Here is an 18,292-nt window from a genome sequence, read left to right on the forward strand (position 1 = left end):
CAAAAATTTACTTTATCAATAATTTGAAGTTGATAATTTAACCATATGACATGCCAAGTTATTAGAAAAAGAGAACATTTTCATATTTGTTATGCAATACAAGACTAGAGACAACAACTCAACATGCATGAAGCACATACACTTACTTGAAGCCAATAAATAAGAGAGATTAATAAAATTCACTCACACAAAACATAACAATTAATAGTAACACATAACAACTAGTCTAGTTTTTTTTTTCCCCACTTTATTAAAAATATATGTTAAATTGGAATCACATCGACTAACTTATGGTTTAGTAATATTTATCTTTACAGTAATCACTTATTTCATAAATAGAAAAGAAAAGATAACAATGATAATCAACAAAATTAGATTGGTTGGTCCAACATTATGGTGATGGCACTAGTTCTTGCTGTGGCCACCTGGTGAGAGGCAGTGGCTTAGCAGCTTGAGCTTGTGCATCCCAAAGCAGCCCAACCTTACCTTTAGCCCATTAGCTGCAGAATAGCTATGTCAAAGGAGGAATCTATCTCCAAATGGCCAGTAGTGCATTATTAAGCAAAACCACCTCAGCTTGCGTCAACGTGCTTCGTCCAATATACCCTCCTCTTTTATCATCTCACCCTCCCTCTCTTCTCACTCCCAGGCAACCCTTTAGCTTTTTTCTCACTAAGTAAGCTCTCTCATTCACTCTCCCCTTCTCTGTATTTTTCATTTTTTCTCTTTCTGCGCTTCTTGCTTACATTCTGTTGACTTTTACTTGCATATTTTACTAACCCTTCCTTTCCTTCTTTTTATCTCCTTGCTCAGTGCTTTGATTTTGCTTCTTCTGGTCTTACTTTTTGTTGGGTGGAGTGGAAATCTTTGAGTTGCATGTTCCTTTCAAAGTGTTGTATGACTGTGTGTGTTACTCTGGAGTTCCCAATTTCTCTGTTCAAGATTATGTTGTATATTGTCTCGGGATCAATGGATTGGCTATATAGTATTATTGGGATGGTATCTTCTATTAAAAAAAAAAAAAATCTTAAAAGTTAAAACGATCATTGGGGTTTTGGGTAGCTAAACAATTCTAAATTTCAACATGTGTTAGTAACAGAATTCCCGTAAAACCCTTTGGCCAAATTTGCTAGTAAAGCCTAACTGGATGGAATCATGGGACCGGATATAAAATTTGTTCATTAGAATTGTAAATTGGAAATAGTGTAATATTAGTGACCCAAAAGAGCCCTCAAGGTTTTCTGAAGCTGAAAAGCTTACAAGTGCTATGTGGTAACAAAGGTGAATTTACTAAATGCCAAGTTAAGTATAATGCGAGGTGGCGGATTGACTTGAGAAATAAAAAACAAAGATATGTATGTGCAAAATTTTCACTTACCTGTTATCTGCATCGAGCAAAATAATCAAAGTAGTTTTCCAGGAGATTATGGTTTTTTGATGACCAATGCTACTGATCATTTTAGTTATGAACTACTATATCCTTTCATTACCCCTTGGATGTCATACATTGACAATTATCTCCCTGATTGACAAACATGTCCAATACTTGATGTTCATTGTTTTCTTGGTACTGATCTTCCTTGCAATCTACTCTGTAGTAAAAGGTTGTCAACATTTTTAGCCATGGATGGTTCTAAAGCCGATTCATTAAAGGAGATGCCTCTGGGGATAGATGCAACAACTGAGGAAGAATATGCTTCGCAGTCTAGGTTACTTCAAGAATTCACTAGTATTTCCAGCATTGACAAGGCATGGATTTTTAAATCTGACAGTGGTAAGATTTCTCATTTTTCAAACATGCATGCCTTATATATGTAATGTATGTGGTGTATGTATGTACATATCTACATATTTGTACAATGATATAATTTATGTGCCTCCTCTCCAACTGTAAGCCAAACACCCCTTTCTAATCACGATATTTGTACCTTAAACTTTGTTACAGGAACTGGCTCCCAGGCAATGTTTTCAATTAGTCAACCAAATCTTTTGGCAAACAAGAGGAGGAAATTTATTCTATCCTCTCATGTTTCAAAAGAAAGTAACAATTTTGTAGACTTCCAATGGGCCCCATTTCCTATTGAGATGACAGGAGCGTCTGTAATTGTTCCATCACCATCAGGTGCAAAGCTTCTTGTAGTTCGGAATCCTGAAAATGAGTCTCCCTGTCAATTTGAAATCTGGGGTCGAGCTCAAGTGGAAAAAGAATTCCACATTCCTCAATCTGTTCATGGTTCAGTATATACTGATGGATGGTAATTAATCATGTGAATGTCGTTTTACTGATGATTGCTTTATCCTTTCTATGATATTTGATGTTAGCCTTGTGTCTAGTCACTTAGTGTCTATGTCTTTAGTGATTATTAGTAGAAGTTGTAGCTCAATTTTGACCATTACTCCTGCTGGTGTTTGTCAATATTTTCTCTGACATAGATTCAAAGATCTTTCAATGATACAGGTTTCAGGGAATTTCTTGGAACTCTGATGAAACTCTCATTGCTTATGTTGCTGAGGAGCCGTCTCCCTCCAAGCCCACATTTACAGGTCAGGGCTACAAGAAAGGTAGTTCCAAAGATAAGGACTTTGGTAACTGGAAAGGTCAAGGGGATTGGAAGGAGGACTGGGGGGAAACCTATGCTGGAAAAAGGCAGCCTGCACTTTTTGTCATCAACATTAACAGGTCTAGTATAATTTTGTTTTTATCAGTACCAGGATTAGAGGTAAAGAGATTTCTTCTTTAGATGGCCAACTTATTTTAAATTTTCCTGTTCTATAGTGGAGAGGCACAAGCTGTTAATGGAATTGAAAAGTCTTTGAGTGTTGGTCAAGTTGTGTGGGCGCCACCAATTAAAGGCTCACATCAATATTTGGTTTTTGTTGGGTGGTCAGAAGATACCAGAAAGCTTGGTATTAAGTACTGCTTTAACAGGCCCTGTGCATTATATGCGGTTAGGGCACCACTTTATGAATCAGAGGCCAATGGACCTGAAATCAAGTGAGTTTTTTTTTGTGTGCGATGCTTATGTCTCTTTAGTTGGGTCCTTCTGCATGTAATTCTTTTGGAGATTCATTGTGCTTAGGCATATGATATAATTGTCAATTTCTTTAACTGTTACAGAGATAGTTCAACTGAAGATTTTCCTGTGGTAAATCTAACTCAAAGCATAAGCAGTGCCTTCTTTCCACGGTTCAGGTATTGTTCTTTTTCCCTCAGATACTTAATTTTGTGTTTCTTTACACTTCACAGGGGTTGTAACCTCATTATTTACTTAATTTATTCTATGATAAATTGATAACTTATGCGGAGTTCTTTTTTAGGTTTTAAAGAATTTTCAGAACTAATAAGTATCTGTCTATTGGATAATTCCTCTTGAAGTGCTAGCCTAGATAGAGTTGAATTAATTTTTTTACATCTTGCATGTCTCAAGTATCTTTCAATTTCAAAAGTGAAATTTATATCTTAATATAAAAGGAGTTTGATGAACCGCAGAATTGGAATTGTGCTGATTGTTTCAAACATTACCTAGTAGATGACTGATTGTATTTGAAACATGACCAATGGTCATTTTTCCAGCCCAGATGAAAAATTCCTCATCTTTTTATCTGCAAAAAGTTCTGTTGATTCTGGGGCACACTCTGCAACAAATTCTCTTCACAGAATTGATTGGCCAATGGATGGAGTGTTGTGCTCATCTCCGAAAATTGTTGATGTGGTGAGCTCTTCATTAATTGATTCGAGTATAATCAACTTTCTTTTCACTGATTGAAATGGTGAATTCCTCGTGCATGTACATTATGAACAAAGATTCATTTGTTAGCATGTGCATGTAAGTGCTTTCCTTGTAAAGTGCAAACTTATACAAGCTCGCATTCTGGAATTATTAGAATTGGAAATCATTTTCTTGTCTTGGTATGGTATTTTTTGCTTGTGGAATGTTGTGTTGAAAACTTGGAATTTGTTATCATGCATATTGAGTGCGAAATGGCAATATATAGAAGTTTTATTTCACCTGTTTTTTTCTTTTTGGTGTATGATACTTGTGTGCATGGGTAGCCTCCCATTGATGCTTCTTATTGAAATTGTATGTGCTCATAAAAAATATACCTTACTGAAAAGAATAAAAACTGGGGAGGGGGCCAAAGTTCGAGCTTTAGTTGCCTCCACCATAGTTATAACTGAACTTAACTATCTTGAACAAACGGTTTTAGTTGTCAAACAATGTGTTTAGGGTTTAATAATTTCAGCATATTTCATTAATCATATAAAAAAGGTATTTATACCTGTACAAGTGAGGGTCTAAATAGCAAATACATCTATTCCTATAATTACAAGAAAACCCATATAAACTAGGAATTTAACACTCCCCCTCAAGTTGGTGCATAAACATCACACATGCCCAACTTGATAAGTGAACAATCAAATATCCTACTCGACACAGCCTTGGTAAGAACATCAGCCAGCTGGTCTTCAGATTTCACAAAAGGGAAATCAACAATCTTAGCCTCTAATTTCTCCTTAATGAAATGACGATCAATTTCCACGTGCTTCGTACGATCGTGTTGAACTGGATTATGAGCAATCTCAATCGCAGATTTATTATCACAAAATAACTTCATAGCGACCTTGGGTTTATACCCCAAATCTATCAACAACCTCCTTAGCCACAGGAGCTCACAAATACCATTTGCCATACCTCGGTACTCCGCTTCGGCACTGGATCTAGACACCACATGTTGTTTCTTACTTCGCCAAGTAACTAAATTACCACCAACAAAGGTGAAATACCCAGCTGTAGACCTTCTATCATCTGCTGATCCTGCCCAATCAGCATCTGTAAACCCAATAACATCCAAATGGTCATGTTTACTAAATAACAACCCTTTACCTGGTGCGGATTTCAGATACCTCAAGATACGTTCAACTCCATCCATATGTAATTTCCGTGGGTCATGCATGAACTGACTCACCACATTAACAGCATAGGCAATATCCGGTCGAGTGTGAGCTAGATAAATTAATCTCCCCACAAGTCTCTGATATCTTCCTCTGTCAGTCGGAGCAGAATTGTAGCTTTCAAACAACTTATGGTTCTGCTCAATAGGAGTTGCAGCAGGCTTACAAGCAAGCATACCTGTTTCTGTCAAGAGATCAAGGACATACTTTCTCTGGGACAAAAAAATTCCATGTGAAGATCTCGCTACTTCAATCCCAAGGAAATACTTCAGGTCACCTAATTCTTTCATTTCAAACTCAGAAGCCAGGTAAGTTTGTAGCGAGGCCATCTCCTCCTGATCATCTCCTGTCAAAACCATATCATCCACATATATAATGAGTACAGTACGCTTGTTACCTCTTCGTTTAATGAATAGTGTATGGTCTGAATTACTTTGTTTATAGCCTGCAGCTTTCATAGACTTGGAGAACCGTCCAAACCAGGCTCTAGGTGATTGCTTTAGGCCATACAATGCCTTTCTTAGCCTGCACACCATACCTGACTGTTCCAGTTCAGGAATTCCAGGAGGAGGATCCATATAGACCTCTTCTTCAAGGTCGCCATGCAAGAATGCATTCTTGACATCAAACTGAAGAAGAGGCCACTCCAGATTAGCAGCTAGAGACAACAACACCCTCACAGTATTCAACTTCGCTACTGGAGCAAATGTCTCCTGATAGTCAACTCCATAAGACTGAGTGTACCCCTTGGCAACCAACCGAGCTTTATACCTCTCTATGGAACCATCAGCTTTATGTTTAACCGCATAGACCCATCTGCATCCCACAGGTTTCTTCCCTTTAGGTAACTGAACCAACTCCCAAGTCTTATTTTTCACCAATGCCTCCATTTCTTCTGCCATTGCCTTAGTCCATCTTGAATCTGCTAAAGCATCCTGCAAATTTCTTGGGACAGATACAGAAGATAATTGATGCACAAATGACTTATATGACTCGGATAGCCTATGCGAAGACATATGACTATTTATAGAGTATTTGGCTTTGGCGTTAGGATCTGGTTCAAAAGATGTAGGTGGAATACCTCGGGTTGACCTATGTGGAAGCTTATACCTAGAGGTGTCAGGCTCAGACTCAGGTTGGATATTCAAATCATCAGAAAAAGAAGGGGAAATAGGATGTACCTCATGAGACGCCTCTGGAGAAGATTGTATCAGTGGTGAAGTATGAGGACTGAGAGTTGTACTATCATCAAACAAACCTCCAAACACGGAAGAGTCAGAAAGATCACTGTCACACTGCACCGCCGAGTCTGTAGGTAAGCAAGATTGATCTACCAGAGGAGGTATTTCACCCACCGTACCAACTGAGCGCTCGATACTGCATTGCTCGTCCTTTTTGTCCTGTAACCTGAAACCATTGAAAAACTCCATATCTATGGCATTCGTCCCTTCACCAACGTTCTCCCCCTGAAGGGAAGGTGCGGAACACTCATAAAACAATTGTTCCTCATGAAATGTAACATCCATAGAGACATGGAACCGACGAGACGGAGGATGATAGCACTTGTATCCTTTAGTAGCACGACCATAGCCAACAAAAACACATTTCAAAGCCCGGGGCTCCAATTTGGTACGTTGATGCCCATGTAAATGGACATACACAACGCAGCCAAACACTCGAGGTTCTAAATGCAAAATAGACGGAAGCTCACAAGAATCAGCAAGGACATCCAATGGGCGCCGAAAATCGAGAACACTAGATGGAGTGCGGTTAATTAAGTACACGGCTGAGCTAAGGGCATCGCCCCATAAGAAGGTCGGTACCCGACCGCCAATCAACAATGATCGAGCAATCTCTAGTAAGTGTCTATTCTTCCGTTCAGCCACCCCATTCTGTTGGGGAGAATAAGAACAAGATGTCTGATGGATAATGCCATGTAAACCAAAGTAATCTGTCAATCCTTTGTTAACATATTCGCCGCCATTATCCGAGCGGAGAATACGAATCGAATGATTGAACTGAGTTTTCACCATCTTATGGAACAATTGGAAGACTTCACATACATCACTTTTATTATGAAGAAAATAAATCCAGGTCATACGTGTGCAATCATCTATGAACGTGACAAACCATCGAACGCCATTACAAGTAGAAAGAGGGGCAGGTCCCCAAACATCAGAGTGAACCAAACCAAAAGGAATTCCACATTTATTATCATTAGAAGAAAACACTATTCGGTGACTCTTAGCCAACACACAAGTTTCACATTGGAAATCCTGGAAATTACAACCACGAAACAATGAGGGAAATAACCGCCTTAGATAACTAAACGAAGGATGACCCAACCGCTGATGCCAGAGCCAGATCTTCTTCTTATTCGCAACTAACTGAGTACCACTAACATGATGAGCCTGACTTACACCATCCAGACCCAAAGTATCACCATCCAGATAGTACAAGTCCCCATCTCTCCTACCACTGCCAATCCTCTCCTTGGTATGAATATCCTGAAAAATACAGTGAGTAGGAAAGAAAACAACAACACAACCACGAGATGCAGTTAGTTGACTAACAGACAATAAATTGCAGTTTAAGGACGGAACAAACAAGGTATTAAACAAGGTAAGAGACGAAACAGACACAGTTCCAATGCCAAGGACTGGAGAAGACACACCATTGGCATTAGTAATGAATGGTTTAGGACTACTAGATGACAAGGAGTGGAATGCATATCTATCACAAGTCATATGATCGGTGGCACCTGTGTCAATTATCCATGTATTTGGATAAGAATTAGCAGGAGTACGCAAAGCACAATAAGATATACCTGACTTAGCAGCAAAAATAGAAGTATTGACCAAATTTCCCTTAGGAGCCGGTTGAGTAGCCTTAAAAAGAGAGTCCCCTGGAGATGCCTTCATGCCTTTCGGATGCCATTCCGGATACCCATGAAGTTGAAAACACTTCTCGACCACATGGTTGGTACCATTACAATGAGTACATTTCCGAGTTTCATTCTTTCTAGTCCCGAACCGGTTACCACTTGAGGGTTTGGCCACCATGGCCATACTAGTATTATTAGGACCACCAAGCATGACATCCTGGCGATTAGCTTCTGCACACACTGTAGCATAAGCAGTACGAAGATCAGGCAGAGGAGAGGTAGCAAGAATCCTTCCTCGAACACTATCCAAATGCGAATCAAGGCCAGCCAGAAAAACATATAGCCGATTAGCACTAACAATATCATTATACAACCCAATATCCCTCGAACATTCCATAGGACAAGGTTGAATTGCATCCACCTCCTGCCAAAGTTTTTGCAAAATACCATAATATTCTATAATAGTTCGACCATTTTGACGAGTGGAAATAACCTGACAATGAAGAGAATAAGCCTTGGAACCATCCTGACTCACGGAATACTGCCTCTTGAGAGCGTCCCATATCTCCTTGGCTGTCGCCATACGAATGAACAATGATCGCACATCCTTGGTCATTGCATCCAAGAGCCAAGACTTAACCATGCAATTTTCATCTTCCCAGGCCTCGAATTCAGGTGAATTATGATCCGTAGCATCGGATGTGAACCTGAAACTAAACCCCAGCGCTTCCCGGCCTCGGACCTTATTCTGTGCATTTAAAGCCCACTCACCATAGTTCGTGTCATCAAGCTTTTCTGGTGTGATCACTGAGTCATTAAAAGTAACTGGAGGAAGTGTAGGAGGTGCACTCAATTCAGCCTTCTTGCCATCAGCCTTGGGAAAGTCAGCCATGATACCAAACAACCAATACCAAACAGAGCAACCAAGCAACCAAGCAACCAAGCAATCAAAGTCACGGTGACAAACAGAGCAGACTAAGTGGCAGCAAGTTATCAACTGTCACTGCAATCGGAGGCGGCAAGGCAGAGAGCACAGACCAGCAAGCTAACGACGTCAGCAGCGGTTCGTCACAGTGAACAACGTCACGGTGACTGGTCACGCGCAGGCAGGGAGGTCGGCGTTGCGTCACAGGCGTCGTCACTGGCAGAGATTGGCGCACGCAGGCAGCGTCACAGGCAGGGAGGTCGGCGCGCAGGTGGTCAGCGTCGCGTCGGGCAAGCGGGTCGCTGGCGTCGCTGCTGGCGTTGCTGGCGTCGCGGCACTGCAGGTAGGAAAAAAAACAATCGACGCCGCAAGGAAAGACGGCGGCGCAGCACGAGAAGACGGCGTCGCAACAAGAGAGGACGTCGTCGTCTGAATCGTTCCTGGAAGGCGGCGGCGTCGTCGTCGTCGTCTGGGTCGTCGTCGTCTGATACCAGCAGTGAGTCGTCGTCGTCTGGGTCGCTACCGTACTGGGCTGATGAAGATAGGTACAGAAAAAAAAAACTGATAGTTGTTTTTTTTTCCTCAGCAAGCAGGTGGATACCAAAGTCACGCAAGGAACAAACAATAGAGCAAGATTAATCCCATGCACACAGCAATAAGGATTTACACAGAAATTCCCACGTAAGGAACAAGAAAACAGATCAAGATCAACCCTAACACACCACCAAAACCTAAGTCTGACGAATAGGAGTTTGGGTGGCTCTGATACCATGTCAAACAATGTGTTTAGGGTTTAATAATTTCAGCATATTTCATTAATCATATAAAAAAGGTATTTATACCTGTACAAGTGAGGGTCTAAATAGCAAATACATCTATTCCTATAATTACAAGAAAAACCCATATAAACTAGGAATTTAACATTAGTGTTATAAAGTTGACATCAGACAACATAACTATTTAGAACATCTTGTATTTTTACTTTCTCCCTTTAACTCCCTCCCTTCCTCACTATATAACTACACTTAATACACTTCTTTTTTGAAGATTCCTGTTGTAATGTGCGCTGAGGATGGTTGCTTCCCTGGGCTTTACTGTTCAAGTTTCCTTAGTAATCCATGGCTGTCTGATGGATGCACAATGATAATATCTTCCTTCTGGGGCAGCTGTCAAGTGATACTTTCTGTGAATGTTTTGAGGTAACTACAATGATCGTTCATAGGACTCTGTCATGCAACTGCAGACCCTTTTTACCTATAATTAACTCATTACATTTATATGATATTACAGTGGGGAAGTAATACGTATCAGCCCTACTGATTCAAATTTTTCATGGAATGTTCTTACACTGGACAGGGACAATATCATTGCTGGTAACGTCAAATGCTACTTTGTACTGATAACTAGGTGGTCAAATTTAGAGAATTATAATAACGTCTTCTCTTGTTTGATTTTTGAAGTGTCTAGCAGTCCAGTGGATGTACCTCATATCAAGTATGGTTATAATGCTGATAAAGAAAGTAAAAATACTGCATGGAGTTGGTCAAATGTATCAAGCCCCACAAATGAATGCTCTCAGAAGGTCTATTAATTTCCTTTTGTAAATGTTCAATTATGTCTACATATGAAGATTAACTTCAATACTTACATTTGTTTCACTCAAGTTTATCCTTGCTACAGGTTAAATCTTTGCTCTCATCTCTTCAATTCAGTATAATGAAGATTCTTGTCAAGGATGTTTCTGATAGTCTAACAAAAGGTATTATATGCCAATTTTCTTTCTTGTGAGTCGTGTATTAAAATCTAATTAATTTTGATGTCCTGTATATGTTTGAAACCTTTCAGGTGCTAGCAAACCTTTTGAAGCTTTATTTATTTCTTCCAAAACTAAAAGAAATGATTCATTTGATCCACTAATTGTAATCCTTCATGGAGGCCCGCATTCTGTTTCATTGTCAAGCTTTTCAAAGTCCATAGCATTTCTCTCATCAATTGGGTTCAACTTGCTACTTGTAAATTATAGGTAGGTTATAATTCTCCTTTTTACTTCATTCTGATTCTGTTCCATACATATCTGATTAAAGTTGATCTACTGATTGTATTCTTACTGCAGATGACAAAACCATTTATATTTGTTTGGGTCCTTTGGCATTTTAGCATCCCATGCTTGAAAAAAGAAGCCTCTTTTAGATATTAGCATATATCATTAGCAATTCACTTGCGTTATTCTGACATCTTCATTAATCTCAGAGGTTCACTGGGGTTTGGTGAGGAAGCACTTCAATCTCTTCCTGGGAAAATTGGGTCGCAGGTGCTTACTTACATATTTACCTTTATTTTTTTTACAGTAATCTTACTTTTGTTATGCTAGCTGGCGCTGCGCCTTCGGGGGTGCCTACTCCATACAACATATGTGCTTACATAGAGCCCTATTGTTGTGTGCCTTTTATACTATTTTAGTTATGTGCACATACTCATGTATGATTGGTGTGTGTGTGTGTGTGTGTGAGAGAGAGAGAGCATTTACTTAATTAATATTCCTGTGGAAAAATAATTTACATAATGTGTGTATTTCTAGACCCTAATCTATTATTTTCTTTGTTTACAGGATGTGAAGGATGTACTGGTGGCTATAGATCATGTTATTGACATGGGGCTTGCCAGTCCCTCAAAAATTGCAGTTCTTGGTGGTTCTCATGGTGGCTTTCTGACAACCCACTTGATTGGCCAGGTTTGGTAGTTCTGCAAAAAGCATGACTATGCATGCATTGATCAGAATGTACATACTTACATGCGCGCGCCACTTGATTGGCCACATGTCAGTATGCATTTCAAGTTCTGGATGCCACTAGTTGATGGTTTTATATGGAGAACTCTCATTTCAAATACTAAACAGTCCAAATTTTGGACTGCTGCATATCTGTGTCCATAGACTAGTGGTCTTGGGCTTGCATTTGCTTCAAGCTTTTTATTTCTTTAAAGCATTAATGACTTATGAACTCGTGGTAGATTGAATGCTTTAAAAGATGATATTACATGTATTTTTAGGTATACTTAAGAATTGGATAATCTTGTAATTGAAATGCTGCAGGCGCCAGATAAATTTGTTGCAGCAGCAGCAAGGAATCCTGTTTGTAACCTTGCATTGATGGTGGGTACAACAGATATCCCTGATTGGTGCTTTGTGGAGGCCTATGGAAGTGAGGGTAAAAATAGCTACACAGAAGCACCTTCAGCCGAGCAGCTGACTCTCTTTCACAGCAAGTCTCCTATTGCACATCTCTCAAAGGTATGCTTGTTAGGTTTCTGCTACTATATTAGTGAGCTGATTCTTTTAATAGAGCAATGTTGGAATTGAAAAAAAATCTACAGAGATTTATAACTGAACAAAGTCAGCGCAACAGTTAAATATTTTGATCAATATTATTATAATCTGCTAAGGAGTTTCTCAGCTTCTAACTTTTTTATTCTGATCTCTCTGCAGGTCAAAACCCCCACCCTTTTTCTTTTGGGTGCTCAGGATCTTCGTGTTCCAATCTGTACTGGATTGCAAGTAAGCCAATATGTTCCCCTCCTAATGAACCACACCAACACTTTAATCTACTTTAATGTTTTGAAACGATAACAAGTGCTTGGGTAATCACTCTTCTGGGCTGCATTGCAGTAGAAAGTAAATGAAGCATTAAGAAACAATTGGAATCTGAATCCATTCTTTCATCTTTTAAAGTGATTTTTTTGTTCCCCAACGAGGTTGTACTGGAGGGTGTTGAGAGTTTTTGAATATTTTGATGCATAGATGGTTGCGTAATTGTAATGATATGAGTAGAAAAGTGATTTGGATGTTTATTTTTTGTAGTATGCAAGGGCATTGAAGGAACAAGGAGTTGAAGTCAAAGTCATTGTGTTTCCTAATGATACCCATGGAATTGAGAGGTAAAACACATGATCCAGATGTGCTTGTTCATTCTAGTCACTAGGCACTACTACAGCCAATCTCATAAAATTTCATCCTTGGGTGGTTTTAATCTAATTCAAATTCCTGTTTTGCAGGCCACAATCCGATTTCGAGAGCTTTCTTAATATTGGTGTGTGGTTCAAGAAGTATTTGTTCTAAAGGAGGAGGCATTTCTCCCTGCTTTTTTATGGCCACAATTCAATTCGACTCTGAGAGCTTTCTTAATATTGCTGTTTTTATGGGCAATACAAATCTATCATGAAGTAGTTTCAATTATCCTTTGACATAGGAATAACAAGAACGTTGCAATAGAAATGACAAGTATATATATTGCTTGAAAGATGCTCATGTTCCATTGCAATGTGTGACAATTAGAATCAACATTTTTATTTTATCTTAATGGTATCAAAGTTATCATTAAATTTAAAATACATAAAGTAAGAATATTATGATAGTTGAATTGAGGAGAGGAACTTACATGACACGGGGATACCAACAGTTGGTATCTTTCTCTCTCTCTCTCTCTCTCTCTCTCTCTCTCTCTCTCTCTCTCTCTCTCTCTCTCTCTTCTCTCTCTTTCTCTTCTCTCCTCTCTCTGGCTTTCTTTTGTGATATCAGCCTGTCTCTGTTCCTATTACGGGACACTGTCTCTGTTCCTATTACGGGACATGTAAGTTATTTTCTGAATTGAGAAGCGTTAATGATTAAACAAATGAATATGTGCCAAGTTAATTTGTATATGTGATGCAAAACTTCTTAGATTTTAATGGTTAATCTAATGGGGGGTCAACATTGCAGCAACGTTATGAATGATAATGTTAAAAGTGTAATTTAGCTAAAACCAAATAGGTGTAAAGTGTAATAGACCTTTTAATTTTCCACAATCAAATGAATCAATTGTATCACTACCTACAACAACAATCAAACTCATTTACTGGAAAACAACAATCAAGCTCTTATTATTTATTCTAGATATAAGTCAATAACAAGATGATATGAGCTTAGTCTTTATTCCACGAATAGCAAACATCATACTGACAAATGGATTGACATTAGCCAAAGAAACAAAAACAAAAACATAAACGACAGCACATAGCAAGGACAACAAACAAAGAACAGCAAGAGAACCCCAAAATCCCATCAAATTCAAGAAATTTAAGCCAAAATCCCAAACCCATCTCAGATTTAAATTTTCCTAAAAACTTCATCAAACCCTTAAACAAATCCCAGCGGGACTATGGAAACTAGGTTGGATTTGCTCAATAAATCATCAAGCTTGAATGAATGGTGTTTGAGAAAGGGAATTGCATACCATGAATTTCATTTATTACAAATAAGTCAATGATGACTATTTTGGAATTTAAAAAAATGTTCATTGTTCTATTTGAATAGTATGGAACCGCCGTGACTCACTGTGATTTGTTTAACTAAAGTAAATTATTAGAGTGACTGATTCAATTTTATTACGCGCTTATGTTCCTTAAATCAAATTATTAATTGAAGTGACTGATTCAATTTTAAGATTCACCTCCAAATTCATTTGTGACTTTAACAAATCTTCTCTTTAGGAGTAATGTGCCTGCATCACCCATAACCATTGGGACCAACAAAAGCAACATCAGCAGTACAACATTTCCAATGAACGAAGCCATATTTGTTTGAGCAAGTTTTTTTATCTTGGTGAAAAAACACTTGGACACATCGTGTGTTTTTATAGTAGCTAGGTATCAAGGTTTCCTATCGTAATCAATGGGATTCATAGAACCTAGAAACGTCTTCCTTAAAATATATACAAAAACAAGCACAAAAAGAAAAAAAAAATATACCGTAACGTTTTACTTGCCCAACCTTCCATATATTCAAAAAGAAAAATAATCATATATATGTTATAAAATAAATAATATAAGAGAGAATACAAAAAGATAAATAGAAAGAATTTGAAGTGTATTTTTTCCAAGAGAAATGCTATCTATTTTTTCAAAAGAAATACTATTTATCTTTTTCAATCTACCTTTTCCATGGAAGATAAATTAAAGAAGGTGGATATAATTCTCCTTTTTTCAAATCACAAACCTCCTATATATAGATGAGAGGATGACCAATGATAGAGTCTTTGAGTCTCCTACTTCATATCAAATAAAACTCTAGCTTAGTTATTATCCAGATATTATTACCTTTGATATATAAATATTAAAAATGAATAATATAAGGACATCCACATAAGCTACTAATATTTACAACAATATAACGTACACTTTTCGGATTTACAACAATATAACACTTTTATTACAAATGTAAAAGTCTATAATTGTCCAATAACCGAAGTAACAGTTCTCATATAACCTACGCATGCAAATGAAATCATGTCGTTATTGGCAATTACTTATGACTTTATAAGGATTATTTTGAAGATTTTCTTACTCATTTTTATAACTTTCTAAATTTTTAAGTTTGGAAGGTGTAGAGAATTTCATAATTTAAAAAGAGTGTTACTACTTGCACACTTTTTTTTTTTTTGCACACTCGGTCACTCCTTATTACTTAATTAGTGAATTTATAAATTTACCCCATTATGAAAATACCCTAAAGTCATATTTGTTTGGCTATAATCCAAAGCTTGGAATGAGAATTGGATTCTATTCCAAAAATACTTGATGTTTGATTGACTGGAAATGAAATAAAACTAAGGAATTAACCTTAATCGACTGTAAACTAATTTCATCAAAAATGAAGAATAGAAATACCATAAGGGGAGTGGTATTTCTATTTCATAATTAATCTGGAATGTAAAAATTACTATATATTTATTTATTATTTAGCTATATTGAAAAATTAGAAAATATAATAGAAAAGATTATGTTGAGAAATAGGAAATATTGGCACATATCTTTCCTATTATATTGATATGTGTTAATTATCAAATTAGAAAATATAATTGAAAATATTACCAATAACAATAATTATATTTTTGTTCCAAACATTTGAATAGGAATTGAAAACTCTTAATAGACAAAAATAGGAGTGCCATTACTATTTATATTCTAGGATCCTGGTGAAACAAACGGGCCTTAAACCAACACACCCTTCTAAAACACACCCCAACTCTCTTCTTCCTATTTTTTTTTTCTTCTTTCATCTCCTTCTTCGTCTGGCAGTCTGCAACTCTTTCCTCAGCTGCTGCAAAATTCTCAGCTCTGCCTGCCCACCAGAGTAGGCAAACGATAAGTTCAGCCACTGAGGCCTCGACGACGATGACAGTCCGAACCCACACTCTGCCTCCTTGCCTCCGGTCACCGAAGTGACCTTGTAGTGAATTATGGCGACTGGGTCTCCTCTCTCGCCCCATAAAAAAGAAGAACAAAAAAAAAAGGGCCGTATAAAAAAGAAGGAAAAAAAAAAAGTGCAAACAGCAGCACTCATTAAAAAATGAGATATGACTATATTAGTCTTAATTGGGTTATAGAACCACCGATTACCGTAATGGGCCAATTCGATCCAGTTAACAAGTCAACATGCTGGATCTGAACCTTATTTTGATGGGTCGAGCCAACGTGGCCCGTTTACCGAGTTTAGTATTTGACTTCTTTGCGTCTCTATTATGGTGTGTTTGGATGGAGGAAAAAAATTTAGAATTTAAATAAAACTTAGCATTTAAGAAGTTACATGATTTAATTTTCTTATTTGGATCAATAAATACAGAATTTTATAAATTCTAAATGAAAAAAAGCTTGGGATTTGAAGATTGTAAATTTCAACTTTAAATTCCACTTAAATTGGTGTCATTTTCAAAATTTCAATTTTTACAAAATAAAAATAAGTCGTGTCGACCATGCCAACACTACCACCATCGCCGCCAACGTCACCACCATTAACACCACCATCGCCGCCAACGTCACCATCATTAACACCACCGCCCCCGCCACCACTGTCCCCACCACCCCTGATGCCGCTGCTGACACCATCACCACTGCCGCCGCCACCACCAACACCCTAATTTTAGCCGTCACCATTTCTCCCACCGCTTATGGGTCATCACCCCTACCAATATGGTCAACTCACCATAAACATTATTTTTATTATTGTCACTATCACCATCACTCTTTTTAATTGACGCATCAAAAATTAAAACTATCATAAATTTTTTTGATACTTCCATTAAAACATTTTCTCTATAATTTCATTACTTAATTAGGGTTCTAAACCTAATGATAGCTGTTTGTTTCTGGAAGGAAATTGCTAAAACTGTCTAGCCTACAGAATCTTTTATTCTATAATATTGCTACGTACTTATGTGATTTTGTTGTACATATTTCTATACCAAGCCTATAAATTAAACATGCATGGAGCAAACAGCATGACATGATGTCATGTAAAATTGGGTTTTCTGATACATATTCATGGTTTTACTAATGAGTTATTTTTAGAGTTAATATAAATAAAGAAGATTTAGAGTTCAGTACATTTTATGAGTTTTTCTTAAACTAAAACCGGTAGTGATTTAGATTTTTTAATTAAGTAATTTTATTTTTCTTCTTTGACGTCTTTATGTTAGGTTTTAACTCCAAAATTTTAGGCTCCGCTTGAAATCTCGAATTTAAAACCTAACATATAGTCTCTACAAATACAACAATATAACGTACACTTTTCGGATTTACAACAATATAACACTTTTATTACAAATGTAAAAGTCTATAATTGTCCAATAACCGAAGTAACAGTTCTCATATAACCTACGCATGCAACTGAAATCATGTTGTTATTGGCAATTACTTATGACTTTATAAGGATTATTTTGAAGATTTTCTTACTCATTTTTATAACTTTCTAAATTTTTAAGTTTGGAAGGTGTAGAGAATTTCATAATTTAAAAAGAGTGTTACTACTTGCACACCTTTTTTTTTTTTTGCATACTCGGTCACTCCTTATCACTTAATTAGTGAATTTATAAATTTACCCATTATGAAAATACCCTAATGTCATGTTTGTTTGGCTATAATCCAAAGCTTGGAATGAGAATTGAATTCTATTCCAAAAATACTTGATGTTTGATTGACTGGAAATGAAATAAAACTAAGGAATTAACCTTAATTGACTGTAAACTAATTTCATCAAAAATGAAGAATAGAAATACCATAAGGGGAGTGGTATTTCTATTTCATAATTAATCTAGAATGTAAAAATTACTATATATTTATTTATTATTTAGCTATATTGAAAAATTAGAAAATATAATAGAAAAGATTATGTTGAGAAATAGGAAATATTGGCACATATCTTTCCTATTATATTGATATGTGTCAATTATCAAATTAGAAAATATAATTGAAAATATTACCAATAACAATAATTACATTTTTGTTCCAAACATTTGAATAGGAATTGAAAACTCTTAATAGACAAAAATAGGAGTGCCATTACTATTTAGAGCAAATTACAATTTAGAGCAAATTACAATTTAGTACCTCAACTTTACATGTTGTTTCAACTTAGTACCCCAACTTTGAAAACTTGTAAAAAAGTACCTCAACTTTCATTTTGTATCAACTTAGTACCCCAACTTTGAAAACTTGCAAA

The 18,292-nt window shown here is 37.0% G+C and overlaps 1 protein-coding gene across 1 annotated transcript; it reads left to right on the forward strand.

Annotated features, from left to right (window-relative positions):
* The first annotated feature begins 424 nt into the window (after window positions 1-424).
* Window positions 425-13,235, forward strand: LOC147293978 (acylamino-acid-releasing enzyme-like). The gene is made up of 18 exons (XM_086231778.1): window positions 425-676; window positions 1,599-1,774; window positions 1,946-2,255; window positions 2,459-2,680; window positions 2,777-2,995; window positions 3,119-3,193; window positions 3,575-3,713; window positions 9,811-9,962; window positions 10,054-10,136; window positions 10,224-10,345; window positions 10,444-10,522; window positions 10,609-10,786; window positions 11,014-11,074; window positions 11,372-11,494; window positions 11,855-12,052; window positions 12,248-12,316; window positions 12,620-12,696; window positions 12,814-13,235. Exons 1-18 carry the CDS (start codon window positions 540-542, stop codon window positions 12,875-12,877), a joined length of 2,484 nt encoding a protein of 827 aa, XP_086087904.1. The 5' UTR covers window positions 425-539; the 3' UTR covers window positions 12,878-13,235.
* The last annotated feature ends 5,057 nt before the right edge of the window (window positions 13,236-18,292 follow it).

Source organism: Dryas octopetala, chromosome 2 (assembly GCF_963921425.1).
Source record: "Dryas octopetala chromosome 2, drDryOcto1.1, whole genome shotgun sequence".
Taxonomy (NCBI): Eukaryota; Viridiplantae; Streptophyta; class Magnoliopsida; order Rosales; family Rosaceae; genus Dryas; species Dryas octopetala.

What these genes read in the sequence shown, in the direction of transcription:
- LOC147293978 (XM_086231778.1), top strand. Translation starts at nt 540, where the DNA reads ATGGCCAGTAGTGCATTATTAAGCAAAACCACCTCAGCTTGCGTCAAC. An exon ending in CTTTCTGTGAATGTTTTGAG is followed by an intron (nt 9,963 to 10,053) that starts GTAACTACAATG and finishes ATGATATTACAG; the next exon opens with TGGGGAAGTAATACGTATCA. An exon ending in CAATCTGTACTGGATTGCAA is followed by an intron (nt 12,317 to 12,619) that starts GTAAGCCAATAT and finishes TATTTTTTGTAG; the next exon opens with TATGCAAGGGCATTGAAGGA.